The 13172-nt window shown below is 43.6% G+C and overlaps 1 protein-coding gene across 3 annotated transcripts in view; it reads right to left on the bottom strand.

The window, feature by feature from the left end:
- The window catches only part of MAP3K6 (mitogen-activated protein kinase kinase kinase 6), a 72978-nt gene that overhangs the window by 22913 nt on the left and 36893 nt on the right, over positions 1-13172 (bottom strand). For all 3 annotated transcript variants that reach the window (XM_072980199.2, XM_078379993.1, XM_072980200.2), the window contains 7 exons: positions 13012-13145; positions 12183-12310; positions 10931-11067; positions 10147-10252; positions 7714-7871; positions 5327-5504; positions 5049-5211 (listed from right to left, as the gene is read on the bottom strand). In XM_072980199.2, coding sequence (XP_072836300.2) covers positions 5049-5211; positions 5327-5504; positions 7714-7871; positions 10147-10252; positions 10931-11067; positions 12183-12310; positions 13012-13145 — 1004 coding nt within the window. The remainder of the gene's footprint in view (positions 1-5048; positions 5212-5326; positions 5505-7713; positions 7872-10146; positions 10253-10930; positions 11068-12182; positions 12311-13011; positions 13146-13172) is intronic.

Here is a 13172-nt window from a genome sequence, read left to right as displayed (position 1 = left end):
CCTCCTCATAAATCTCTTTTACTAGAGCTTACTCCTAAGGAGACCGATCTAGAATGTGGCTTTGCCTTCTAGGGCCCAGGGCCCCACCATGTACCCTACAGAGGTACCTTCAAAAGCCCCCTCTCTCTTTAAAATTAGGCTCCTGGGTTCAAAAAGCTCTCTGTGTTGGACGTAGATCAAACTAGTGGGCATCATTTCTACTTTTAAAGCCAACTAGGGAAAAAGGAGAGTAGCAACCCACTGCCAGTCCATTGCCTTGAAATGCATAGCCCAGCTACAGTTTTGGCATATATTGTTCAATCCTTACACCCTGCACTGACGGGGAAGTTCTGGGCAAAGAGACAAGCAACGTGCTTCTTCATCCTCACAGCCCTTTCCGAACAGTAACGGCTGCTTTTTGCAGGGCATGGCTTGGCACACAGTTTGTGGAAATTGGGTCCATCCTACAAATTAACCAGTGTGATGGCATTCAGGTTTTCTGCCTCTAAGGACTGATATTCTAGTTGCTTTTAAAAAGCACATGTCTTCAAACTAGTCTTTCAAACTGACCTGTGGTTGGGAAGGGCTGTGTTTGAGCCATTCAGTGGCCATATTGAACAATTATATATGCCTGATCAAGAAGATGCTAATGAAAACTTTGAAAAACAAATTGTAAGAATTTCAAAGGGACACAATCTAATAGTAATGGGATATTTCAATTATCCTGATATCTGTTGGGAGACAAATTCTACTAAATATGGACCTTCCAAGAAATTCCTGGCTTGTATAGTGGATAATTTTTTCTTACAAAAAGTGGAGGAAGAAACTAGAGGGTTCGTGACTTGATTCTAACTGGCAGATATGACTTAGTGGAAGAAGTGGCTGTAGGGGGAACTCTGGCAGAACGTTCCCATGTTCTACTTGAGTTCTTGGTTTCAAAAGGAAAAAAAATAGACTGCAGCCACCTGTACAGGCTGGATTTTGGGAAAGTCAATTTTAGTAAACGCAGAACAACGCAAGGTAAGATCCCATGACAGGAGATCCTAACAGGAAAAGGAGTTCAAGATGGGTAGGAGTGTCTTTAAAAGGAAATTCTAAAGGCACAACTACAAACAATTCCAACAGAAAAAAAAAAGATAGAAAACAGCTAAAAAGACCAAGTGACTTCACAAAAAGCTCAGAGAGGAACTGAAAACAAAAAAGACACATATAGGAAAGAACGCCAGGCCATAAAGGAAGAGTACAGAACTGCAGGGATGACATTATGAAGGCAAAAGCTAAGATGGAACTGAAGTCAGCAAGAAAAGAGAAGCAACCAAAAAAATAATAATATTCAAGTAGGCGTGTAGCAAATGTCACAGGAAAGAAACAACAGCCCAACTACTCAATGGAGATGAAAAAATGGGAGCAGATGAGAAAGAAAAGGCAGAAGTGCTCAATTCCTACTTTAGGCTGGCCTTTTGCCACTCCAAGAAAATGTGAAGTACAAGTGGAGGGGATCAAGATTGCAGCTTCAGATTGATAAACAAATAGTCAAGGAATGCTTTATTACTTTAAACAAGTTTACATCTCCTGGGCCTGATAAACTGCCTCAAGAGTATTGAAGGACCCGGCTGAAGAACTCTTGGAACCACTGTGTATTATTTTCTTGAAATTATGAGGGATGGGTGAAGTGCCAGATGACTGGAGTAGGGCTAACATAATCCCTTTCTTCAAAAAGGTGAAAAGGAGAAACAAAAGAACTACAGATCGGTCAGCCTGACATCAATATCAGGAAAAATTCTGGTGCAGATTATAAAGCGATCACCCTGCAAGTACGCTGAAAACATTGCAGTAATAAGTAGAAGCCAATATGGATTTGTCAAGAACAAATCCTGCAGGCTAACCTTACCTCATTTTTTGACAGGGTAACCTCCCTGGTAGATGGCGGGAATGCTGTAGATGTAGTATATCTTGACTTCAGCAAATACTAGAAAAAGTGCTCCATGATAGTGAGCCAACAAAGTATTGGGTGGATAGCATAAGTGCCAGGTGGACACACAGTTGGTTACACAATCGTACTCAGAAAGTACTTATCAATGGCTCCTTCTCAAAATAAGAGGAGGTAACAAGTGGGGTACCACAAGGCTCAGTCCTAGGCCTGGTGCTCCTCAACATTTTTAATTAATGGTTTTGATTATGGAGTTCAAGGAATGCTTACCAGATTTGCAGATGACACAAAATTGGGTGGAATAGCTAATATCTTGAAAGACAGAAATAAAATTCAAAAACATCTTGATAGACTCAAGATAGACTCAGGATTAAGTGCGAAGTTCTACACTTGCTGGGGGGGGGGACACCAAGTGCACAGTTACAAGATGGGGGATACTTGGCAGAGTAGTACTACAAGTGACAAGGATCTTAGAATTGTAGATCACAAGCTGAATTTGAGCTAACAATGTGATATGTCTGCAAAAAAAAAAGGATTTTATGCTGCATTAACAGACGTATACACTCCAAATCCTGTGAAGTACTAGTCCCCCTCTAGTTGGTATTGGTTAGGCCTAATACTTCCAGTTCTGGACACCACAGTTTAAGAAGGATGCCAGCAAACTGGAGCAAGTTCAGAGCAGGGCAATAAAATAATCAGAGATTGGAAACTGAGCCCTTTGAGGAAAGACTGAAAGAACTGGGCATGTTTAGCTTCCAGAAAAGAAGACTACGGGTACACAGGATAGCATTCTTCAAATACATGAAAGATAGTCATACAGAGGAGAGGCAGGATCTGTTCTCAATCATCTCTGAGTGCAGGACCCATAATAATAGACTCAAGTTATAGGAAGCCAGATTTCAGCTATCAGAAAAAAAAACTTTGCAACTGTTAGAGCAGTACAACAATGGAGCCAATAATCTTAAAAGATAGTGAGTGTTCCAGTGCTGGAGGCATTTAAGGGAAAATTGTACAACCATCTGTCAGATTTGCTTTGATCTGGATTCCTGCATTGAGCAGGGAATTCAACTTGATGGCCTTATAGGCCCCTTCCAACTCCATTATTCTATGATTCAACGATAAGGAGACACAGACTATGTATTGCCACTTGCAAAATGAGGTTTGATGGCTCATGTGGAAAGAGTAGAAGGTGGCACATTTGTTGTTAACAACAACAGCAATAGCAGCAGCAACAACACTGACACTGACACCACCACCACCACCACCACCACCACCAATAATAATAATGTGCCATCAAATAAATTCTGACTTAGGGAAACCCTTTTGAGGGTTTTCTATGCAGAGACTACTCAGAAGTGTTTTACCCTTCCCTTCTTCTGGGGGCATCCAGAGACTGTGCAGCTTGCCCAAGACCACACAGGCTGGCTCTTCCCCCAGGAGGCACAGTGGGGCATTGAACCCTTAATCTCATGGCTCTGCAGCCAGATACTTAATTCTGCTTTTTAAAAGAGCATCAAGGACCTAAGCATTGTCTCAGTAATGGACCTGATATTGGCTGTGGTAGTGACATGAGAATGGCACTAGGTGGTGATCAAATTCTTCCTGAACTTCCTAAAGACTGACAATGTCATTATGGAGGAAAAACCAGAGCAGAACCAGAAACGATATTCATCTGGCCCCTCTGGACTATTTTCAATTCTTTCTGGCCAGTGTTTTTATTGGGATATCCACCCTCCTCCAGTCTTTTGCACAGCATACGCATCTGGGGGGGGGGAGGGGTAAAAATGCGCCTCACGAAAGAGGCTCTTTTGGGAACAAATGGGCTTCGTCTTGGCAGGCCACTGGACAGTGTCTGCTACGTGGGAAATGCCCCTTCTTAACCACAGAAGCAGAAGAAGGACATGACAGCTGAGGTCCAGGAGGGAAGCCGAGCCACTGTGCCTTGTCAGAGAAGCAGGGGCCATCAGCACACCATGGCAAGCTTCCAAACAAATTTCCCACCAGAATCCAGATGTTTCAAACTGCTTGACTGCACAAGGCAAGCCTGAGTCCATTAAAAAAGGCCAGGGTCATAAACCATAGCTGGAAGTGTGTAAACTAGCATAGTCTAAAAATTGACCACAGTTTGTACCGCTTTGCACCGTGAACTCAGACAGCCGTGTTCTCTCAAGGACAGCATATCCTGCAGTTTCCCCCTTTTTCCTTGGCTGAACAGACAACTGGCTGCAGGTCTGCCTTAAATGCTCAACTACAGACGCAGAGGAACTATTTTTATTTAGGATATTTGTATAGGTTTTAATATATGAATATCCTAAATATATATAAAAAACCTGTTGTAAAGACGGTTGCATTATCATCCGTGGATTCTTGAATGCTCAAATATTGTCACTGTCAGAACCTTCTACATCTGAACTTATTAAGACCTTATGGTCCACATCCCACCCAACGCCATAAGCAAGCTATATGTACCTGAACCATGTTTCCCCAAAAATAAGGCAGGGTCGTATATTAATTTTTTGCTCCAAACAACACATTAGGGCTTATTTTCAGGAGATGCTTTATTTTTTTCATGTACAACAATCTACATTTATTCAAATGCAGCTATGTCATCTTCTGGTTGCTGCATAATGGTGGAGGTTTCACTTAACTGGGGCTTATTTTTGGGGTAGGGCTTATATTACGAGCATCCTAAAAATCATGCTAGGGCTTATTTTCAGGTTAGGTCTTATTTTCAGGGGAACAGGGTAGTAGTCCAGAACTGAAGAAGACCATGAAAACTCATACTTATTTTTCTTCAAGGTGCCACAGGACTCTATTGTTAACCAGAGTTTAACCAGAGATTAGCTCTGTTATTCAACCTATATGGAGCCTGAACTCCATAGCATAGGAATACAGAACATGCTTTGCATGCAGAATGGCCTGTGTTTAGCCTGTCTATGTCATCTCCAAGGATTGCCAATAAGAATCCTGCCTGAACGCCTGGACAGCTCAGTCAGCATGAACAATACTGAGCTAGAAGGACCAATGTTCCTATAAATTATTGGGCTGCTTCCTATTTCCCATTCAGCATAAGGCATGCTGTGAACCTGGAAGGCTCCCCTTCCTTCCTTCCCTCCTTCCATCCTGCCTCAAATCTCACCTTAGGTAGTTGGTTCTATAAGATGCCTCACTGGAGCTCCGAGATAGAAAGGCATTCTCCGTCTGTGTCCTCATAGGGTGTAAGGATGAGGAATAGCTCCTGGACAAACCAACAGCATCTGCTGAAGTTGACCTTTCAGGTTTGCTTGGCATTATCCCTTCATCTGCACAGAGAACAGAGATGACTGCAAGGCTAATAGCGAAAAAAGAGAAGAGTCGCCTTAGAAACAATCAGGAAACCCAGCCTAGCTGGGAGGATTGTTTGGCTCTCCGTCTCACCTGGCACTACAGGGCTCCTAGATCTCCTCCTGTTTGGCATCCTCAAAAAGGGCTCCTGAAGCAAGGAAGCAGCCGTTGCCCGCTTATCTGGATCAGCCTCAAAACAGCTCAGAATAAAGGCCTTGGCTTCGTCTGACATGGAACCGGGCACCTCTGGGTGGATCTTGAACATGCCCACCTAAAAAAGAAAAGGAAAAGGCACAATTGGTAGATCAACAGTAGAAATGTTGCTGCTTCTCTTCCATGCTGGGGCATTAACAGGCCTTCCTAAGTCATATTCCTCTTGCTGGATTGTGTTGGTGGCATTACATTGGAGGCAGGGAATAATGGATCAGCCCCCAACAGAAAGTGCATTTCTCAAAACCAGGAGGATGGACAAAGGGGAGAACAGACGAAGGAATAGAGAGCCTGAGTGGGTGGGTGGTAAAGGTCGGAAAGGAAAGGAAGGGCAAGGAGGGGGAAGGAGAAGAAAACAAAATGTATAAAAGGGAAACAGAAAAGCAGGGGCAGAAGAAGTGAGAGAGTCGGTGAGTAAAAAAGAAGTCAGAAGAACTGCTTCTGGAAGGGTGGATTTTATTACAAAACCCCAGGACATGGGGATGGGAAAAAATTGAAAGTATCCCAGGAAGAAGCAGAAAGGAAAACAACACTCACCCCCTCTAAGAAACTCTCATATTGGGGGGAGAGAGAGAGAGAGGAAGAGGGGCAGAGGGGAGAGCAATAACAAGTTCAGCCAGGTAGAGGGGAGAAACTACAAGGGACTCAATGAAACCCCCCCCCCCAACCCTAACCCTTTTGACCAGGAAGAAACAAGGGGAGAGCACACGAGACTGGGAGAAGGTTATGAGATATAGGGAGAAGATGAGCGGTGGAGAAAAAGGCCAAACTCACTGCTGTAAGAGCTGTTGGCAGCAGAGTTCACACAAGAACAAGAGTGAAAGATTGTGGATGATAGCACAAATGGGGGGAAGTTAGGGGAACATTCATTGAACCCCTTCCTCTCCCCATTAGGAAGGGAAGGAGAGCTGATGTCAGAAAGTGTTATAAAGACCGCCGCTGGGTCTTCATTCATAAAAGCTAAAAGTCTGAAGCAAGAGAACGACTTAAGTCATGGCCTCATTGGGGGATGGACAAAGGGGACAATCATGAACTCTCACAATAATGATTTTTACATTATATATTCCTACTCCTAAGAACTTTAATATTTTAAGAGATGTATTTCCAGTCTTTGATATATATTCATCTCTTTTAGGCTACAAATTTATTTTTACATTATGTCTACAAATTAAGTTTTGTATTTGAATGGCTGCACCTTCTCACAGTTGCAAGACTATTTGGATGGACATCACACCTGTAACTTTTATAAGTTTCAAGAATGTATTTTTAAGTGCTCATGCCTAATGTTTTCTTCAAAGCTGTAAACTTTTTGGATTTCAGTCTTGAAGAATTTTATGCATATGAAACGGTGGTTCCCAACCTGAGGTAACCCAGGTGTTTCGGATTGTGCTGGCCAAGGTTTCTGGGAGTTGCAGTCCAAGAACACCTTGGTTAGCCAAGGTTGGGAACCATTGATAAGGAACACAGAAGCAATGTGGATAAATAAAGCTTGTAGAGATAGGCAAACTGATGTTGCCTAGAATTATTGCAACAATGAAACAAACATCACATTTTTCCGTGTATAAGACACACCCATGTATAAGACATCCCCCACTTTTCTAATCCAAAATTAAGAAATCTAAGTGGGGTTTAGCAAGTGTAGGGGGAAAGGGATCAAAGCACTGCAGGATCACTTTGATCCCTGCTTTCCCCTCCACTTGTTTTTGTTCTGTCCTCAGCTTACTTCCGTGTATAAGATGACCCTCAATGTTTAGTCTAAAGATTTTAGACAAAAGTATAGTCTTATACATGGAAAAATATGGTATACTTTAATAGTCAGACAAATTCTGATTTGATTTTCTGTGGTCATTTGGTTTCATTCTGGAATTAACCCTTTACTGGGATAAATGCCAGCTGTGACAAACATAGGCTTCTCATTTTATTCTTGGGAAGTCTACAAAATTTTGTAGGATTCAGGTATTAGCTGAGCTAGCCTGACGAGTGGAGATTTGAAGCTTGTTCTCCCTCATCTCCAGTTCTGTTCTAACCACTTGACTATGACTCCTATTTCCACTATATGAATTCTCTCAGCCAACACAGCCTCTGGGACTGAAGCCCACCCACCCCCAATAACTTTCCCAAGCTCTTTGTCAACTCACAAGAACATTTCAAGACTAAGATACACATGACTGGCAACACAGAGGTGTCAGCTGGATTTTGCTGGTGGCGTAACGGCCATCTCCAAAGATGCAAGCAACATAAAGATAAATGGGCACTCTCCCCAACCTCACCTTGAACATGGCAGCTTGAGGGCTGCCCAACTCAAAGAAAGGGGGCTTGCCTGTAGCCATCTCAATGATGGTGCAGCCCAAGGACCAGATGTCAGCTGGCTTGCCGTACCCACGTGGACCCTGATCAATGACCTCTGGAGCCATGTACTGCAGGGTGCCTGGGGAAGGAAAGAAGGGAGAGGCTGAAATGGGTTTGGAGAGCCATGCAATATTACTGGCCAGCGTGGGGAAGTTAAATCTCCCCCTAAAACTGCATTTTCCCCTTTATTCCCTGGCAGTACATTACTGTACCCTCAATGCATGGCAACCCTTCCAGACAATTCTTGGCATTAAGTATTTAGATGTCTTTCACCAGTCCCTCTTTCTGGTGGTGCTCTAGACTATACATCTTGTCCGAGGTCACATATGCTGCAGGGCATGTAACTGCGTAAGCCACATATGCAGCACACAATTTTGGATGGCCCTTCTCCTAGGAGGCTCACTGAGATTTGAACTCTGGACATTCAATAACAGTCTAATTATTTTTAGGCTATTATACTGGTCTAAATCCAATTGTACATCCTGGCCTTGATATGTCAACACCTATGTAAGTCTCACTAAGTCAATTAGTCTACTCCAGTTGGAATTAAAAACTGGATTTAGTCTTCTGTGTCTTGAGATACCCAGTGTGGTGCAGTGCATAAAGTGACAGACTAGGATTCAGGAAGCTAGGTTTGAATCCCCGCTCAGCCATAGACACTCACTGGGAGTGTTCAACTGGTAAAGCCACTTCTTAAATATCTCTTAAATAATAGGCATGAAAGCTCTATTAAGGTCACTATAAGTTGGTTCCAACTTGACATGTTGTATTGCCCTCTTAAGTACCAGTAACCTCACCATGAACTGTTCTTCCCTTGGTAGGCTGCACTCTCATAAAGAACTGTGTGTTTTTGTTGTTGTTGTTGTTGTTTTTAAAGCAGAATCCAACTTCAGGTAACAGGACTGGACCTGCCGTGGGGCAAAGTGAGGCAACTGCTTCAGAGAGCAGCTGCTGTTGGGCTGCAACAGCAGCGTCCCAGACATTTTTGTTTTGAGCCACGTGGCCATGCCTGACAAGGAGAGCAGACCTGTATATATAGTACACGGCCTGTCCTACTACTGCCCTTGCATGTGGGGGGAGGACCCCTGTCCCACTGCTGAAGCAAGACCTGACCGCCTGTCCTCTCCAGCAAGCTTCCACATGCGGAACAGAAGAAAGCATCATCTTATCTTTTGCCTTAGGTTGTTAAAATGGCTTCACCCAGCCCTGTCAGACAAAGAAGTCAACATTAATAAAAGTCTGATCAAAGCCATCCCAACGTATTTTTATTTTCTAGCAATTGACAACGGATAATCCCATTTAATTTTTGTGGCTGTACAGCTGACTACCTCACTCCTTTTAATGGTAACCTTGAGAGGTAAGAAGTGTCAGAAATAAATCCAGACATGACCATGGAGAAACAAGAGGATGGTTTTGATATCTTTGATAAATTCACCAAGACATTCTTGGGCTAACCCCACCCACCCCCAGAAACCTTCACCATTAGCTATGCTGGCCAGGATTTCTGGGAGTTGTAGTTCAAGAACATCTGGGGGCCCAAGGTTGGGATACCACTGCTCTAGCTCAATACAGTAGCCAATGTGGTTTGTGGTGGCTCTTGAAAGAACCAGCTAAAGCTCTCTTCCATCACCTGCTCCCCAAGATGTTAACTGGAGACACCAAGGATTGAACTAAAGGTTTTCTGTGTGCAAGGAATCTACTCTACCACTCTGTGGCTCGTTAATTGTGACCCTCAAGAGGCAAACTCTTCCATTTGATGAGGAAAACCACAAGATTTCTCTCTCTCTCTCTTTGCTCTTCCAATTTAGTTTCATGTTCAGAGTTCTTTGTTGCTTGGTAATTAATGATGTTTGGATTAGTTGTTTTGGTAACTGCAAGCTCATCATTATCCTTCTTCCTCTTTCTTCTGATGTTATTGCTAACGGTCGTGTTGTTGTTCGTTGTTTTTAATGCAGCATCAGGGTGTGCTGATTTACAGTGACTTTGATAGAGTTTTCAAAGAAAGTGAGATATTGAAGAGAGGTTTTATAGTGCCACCCCTACCCCCAGTTGAGTTTCTGCGGCCAAGTGGGGACTCCAACCCTAGTCTTCTGAATACTGGTCTGTCATGCTATTCACAACATCGCACTGGCTACTGTGTGCTGGATAACCTGTATTTTGAACACATACCACTTTATGCACACCTTACATAGATATTATGTACATTTTATGTAGACATTATGCAGATAGTTCTTTAAAACTATCCTGCTAAACCCACAAAAGCCCTGGACCGGAGAACACGACTTACTTATCTTCAGGAACAGGAAAACCCCTCCCCCCTCCAGATACATAAAGACATTTTCCCAGCCTCTTACCTGTGAACGTCTCTGCTTTGGGGCTGATTCCTGCCAACCTCTTGGAAGTGCCAAAGTCAGAAATTTTTAACACACCGCTGTACGTGTTGATCAAGACATTATCTCCCTGTCAACCCACAAAAGCCAAGTGTATTGCTTTAGAGTCTCAGAAAGCAATGAGAAGCTGGTCAGCCCACTCCCCACACTCCCATCAGGAAAAACAATAACAAAAGAGCAGGACCAGAAAGTTCCAATCAACCTACAACATCCCCCATTCCAAAGATCTTACACAAATTACTTTTAGGCCTTAATCCTCAAACTACACTTACTTGTGCAAAATTTCTGGCATCTGCATGCAAAGTACATAAAGATTTAATGGGTAATGATTTTAAGCTATAACTTTCCCTTATCTCCCCCCCCCTTGTATTAGTGTTGTGACTGTCTTAGAAATTCAATCTATATTATGCACAATATCTTTTGCTGGTCATGGACTGTAATAATAATAAACTGAAACTGAAACCTCCCCATCTCAAAACATTTACTTTAATGTTTTTATTTGTCATCTTATTATAGCACCTAGCATTTACTTTCACATTGATTTTTTAATACTAATGAATCTAAAATAAAATCATCTTCCAGATCTATTGGGCGAACTGTGGGGTCAGGGTCCCTTTCTGTTCTCAAGAAGTAGATTTGCCTTTTTTGGGGGGGGGGGCTTTCCTCTACCCCACCTCCCAGCCTCCTCCAGGCCAGTTCCAGCACACAGCTCATGACGGCATGCAGTCCAGCTTGGAATAGCTCTCACCTTGATATCCCTATGGACAATCTGGTTGTCGTGCAGGTAACGCAGTCCCTCGAGGATCTGCTTTGTGTAGTAGACAATCGTTGGCTCGTTGTCCTTCAGGGGACCCCACATGGATCGCAGAAGAGAGGAGAGGCTCCCTATATTGGGGGCCAGGAAGAGAATGTGTAATTACAGAAGGCCTTTTCAGGTATGGTAGCCAGTCAGCTGAATTAGAGCCCCAGGTCATTGTCTGCCTTGAAGATGTTCATTTCTTTTAATTACATTTATATCCCACCTTTCCATCTAGGAGGTAATTGTGGAAAACATGGTTCTCCTCCTCCTCCCAGTTTCTCCTTACAATCCTATAAAGCAGTGGTCCCCAACCTTGGGCCTCCAGATGTTCTTGGACTTCAACTCCCAGAAATCCTGGCCAGTAGAGGTGATGGTGAGGGCTTGTGGGAGCTGTAGTCCAAGAACATCTGGAGGCCCAAGGTTGGGCAGGGCTGTTGAGGACAAGACATTTTGGAGGTGGCTCATTCATAGGGTTGCCTTCAGCCAGAGGCGACTTGATGACATATAACAGTGGTTCTTAACCTTTGTTACTCAGATGTTTTTGAACTGCAACTCCCAGAAACCTCAGCCAGCGCAGTTGGTGGTGAAGGCTTCTGGGAGTTGCAGTCCAAAACTCCTGAGTAACCCAAGGTTAAGAACCAGTGACATATAACAAGGTTTACAACAGTCTTCAAAAGCAGACCCTTGTAGAGTTCATTGCAGTAATCTAACTTAAAGGTAACTGAGGAATGAATGGCCAAAAGTTCTTCTGATTTCTCCACAAAAAAAGAACAACTGGAGATCCAGATTATTTCAGTCTGGTAAACAGGTAAAGAAGTCTAATCAGGATCTAACCAAACCTTAAAGGTAAAGGTTCCCCTTGACATATTTAGTCAAATTGTGTCTGAATCTAGAGGGCGGTGCTCATCCCGTTTTCAAGCCGTAGAGCCAGTGCTTGTCTGAAGACAGTTTCCGTTGCCACATGGCCAGCGTGACTAGGGGGCACCATTTTACCTTCCCACTGAGGTGGTACCTATTTATCTACTCGCATTTGCATGCTTTCAAACTGCTAGGTTGGCGAGGAGCTGGGACAAAGCGACGGGAGCTCACTCCGTTGTGTGGATTTGATCTTATGACTGCTGGTCTTCTGATCCTGCAGCACAGGCCTCTGCGCCACCACGTCGCTAACCAAACGTTAGGAACACACTATTCACCTACTTACCACCAGGTACCTCCTCCATAAAGATCTTGAGAAAGCCATCTTGACTAACAGAACCCAGATAGCGGACTATATTCTTGTGTTGCAGACGCTTATGGAGAGCAATCTCTTCGTGCAGAGGCTGCGAATATCTGAGAAACAGTCAGAGCAATTGTTACCTCAGTTTCCAGTCTTTTGGGGAATCCTCTTTATGACACAATGAGTGGATGAGAACTCTTAAAGCTGGGCCTGGCCTAATGTTAGGCAGAGCAAAGCAGCCCCCCCTTTCAACTGTTTACAGCTGCCATGAAAAAGCAGCAAATTTGTTGGTTGTTTAACTTATCATGATTGTATTCTATTGCCAGTTGACAGAGGGACACATCTGGGACTTCCTACCTCAGAAATTGAAATAATTTCAGGGAGGAACCTTTCCCTGCTTGGCCTCAGGTGACAAAGCAGCCAAATATCCCGGGCAATCCTACCTCAGAGATCCTTTTGAGAATGATTGTTTGGCAAGGTGGGGGTGGAGGAGAGAATTTAGGGGATTACCTTGCTGAAATTTCTTCCTCCATGCAACTATTATTGATTGATTGATTGATTGATTGATTGATTGATTGATTGATTTGATTTGATTTGATTTGTACCCCGCCCATCTGGTCTGTAAGACCACTCTATTAATGGTAGAGGAACCCCAGCCTCCATTTTACTCTAGAAAAATCCATTTGCTTCCTTAGAGATTATGCCTTTTTCTGCAAATATGTCCCACAGCATTATTTCGTCACACATGAAGGAAACCCCCAACCGCCCACAGAGAGTTCCAGCCACTCCCTTCCCTGCTGCTCACAGTTCCTACCTGCTGTCCCGCTCCGGGATCTCCTTAATGGCAATGCGCACCTGGTTGCTCAGGTCCCGGCCAGCATAGACCACCCCATACGTGCCTTTGCCCAGAATCACTCTGTCGCCTGTTTCTGTATATTCATAGTCATACTGTGCAAGCCAAAGGAAAACACAGAG

Source organism: Pogona vitticeps, chromosome 9 (assembly GCF_051106095.1).
Source record: "Pogona vitticeps strain Pit_001003342236 chromosome 9, PviZW2.1, whole genome shotgun sequence".
Classification (NCBI taxonomy): domain Eukaryota; kingdom Metazoa; phylum Chordata; class Lepidosauria; order Squamata; family Agamidae; genus Pogona; species Pogona vitticeps.
Note: the sequence above shows the minus strand (reverse complement) of the source record. Positions and strands in the feature narration are given on the sequence as shown.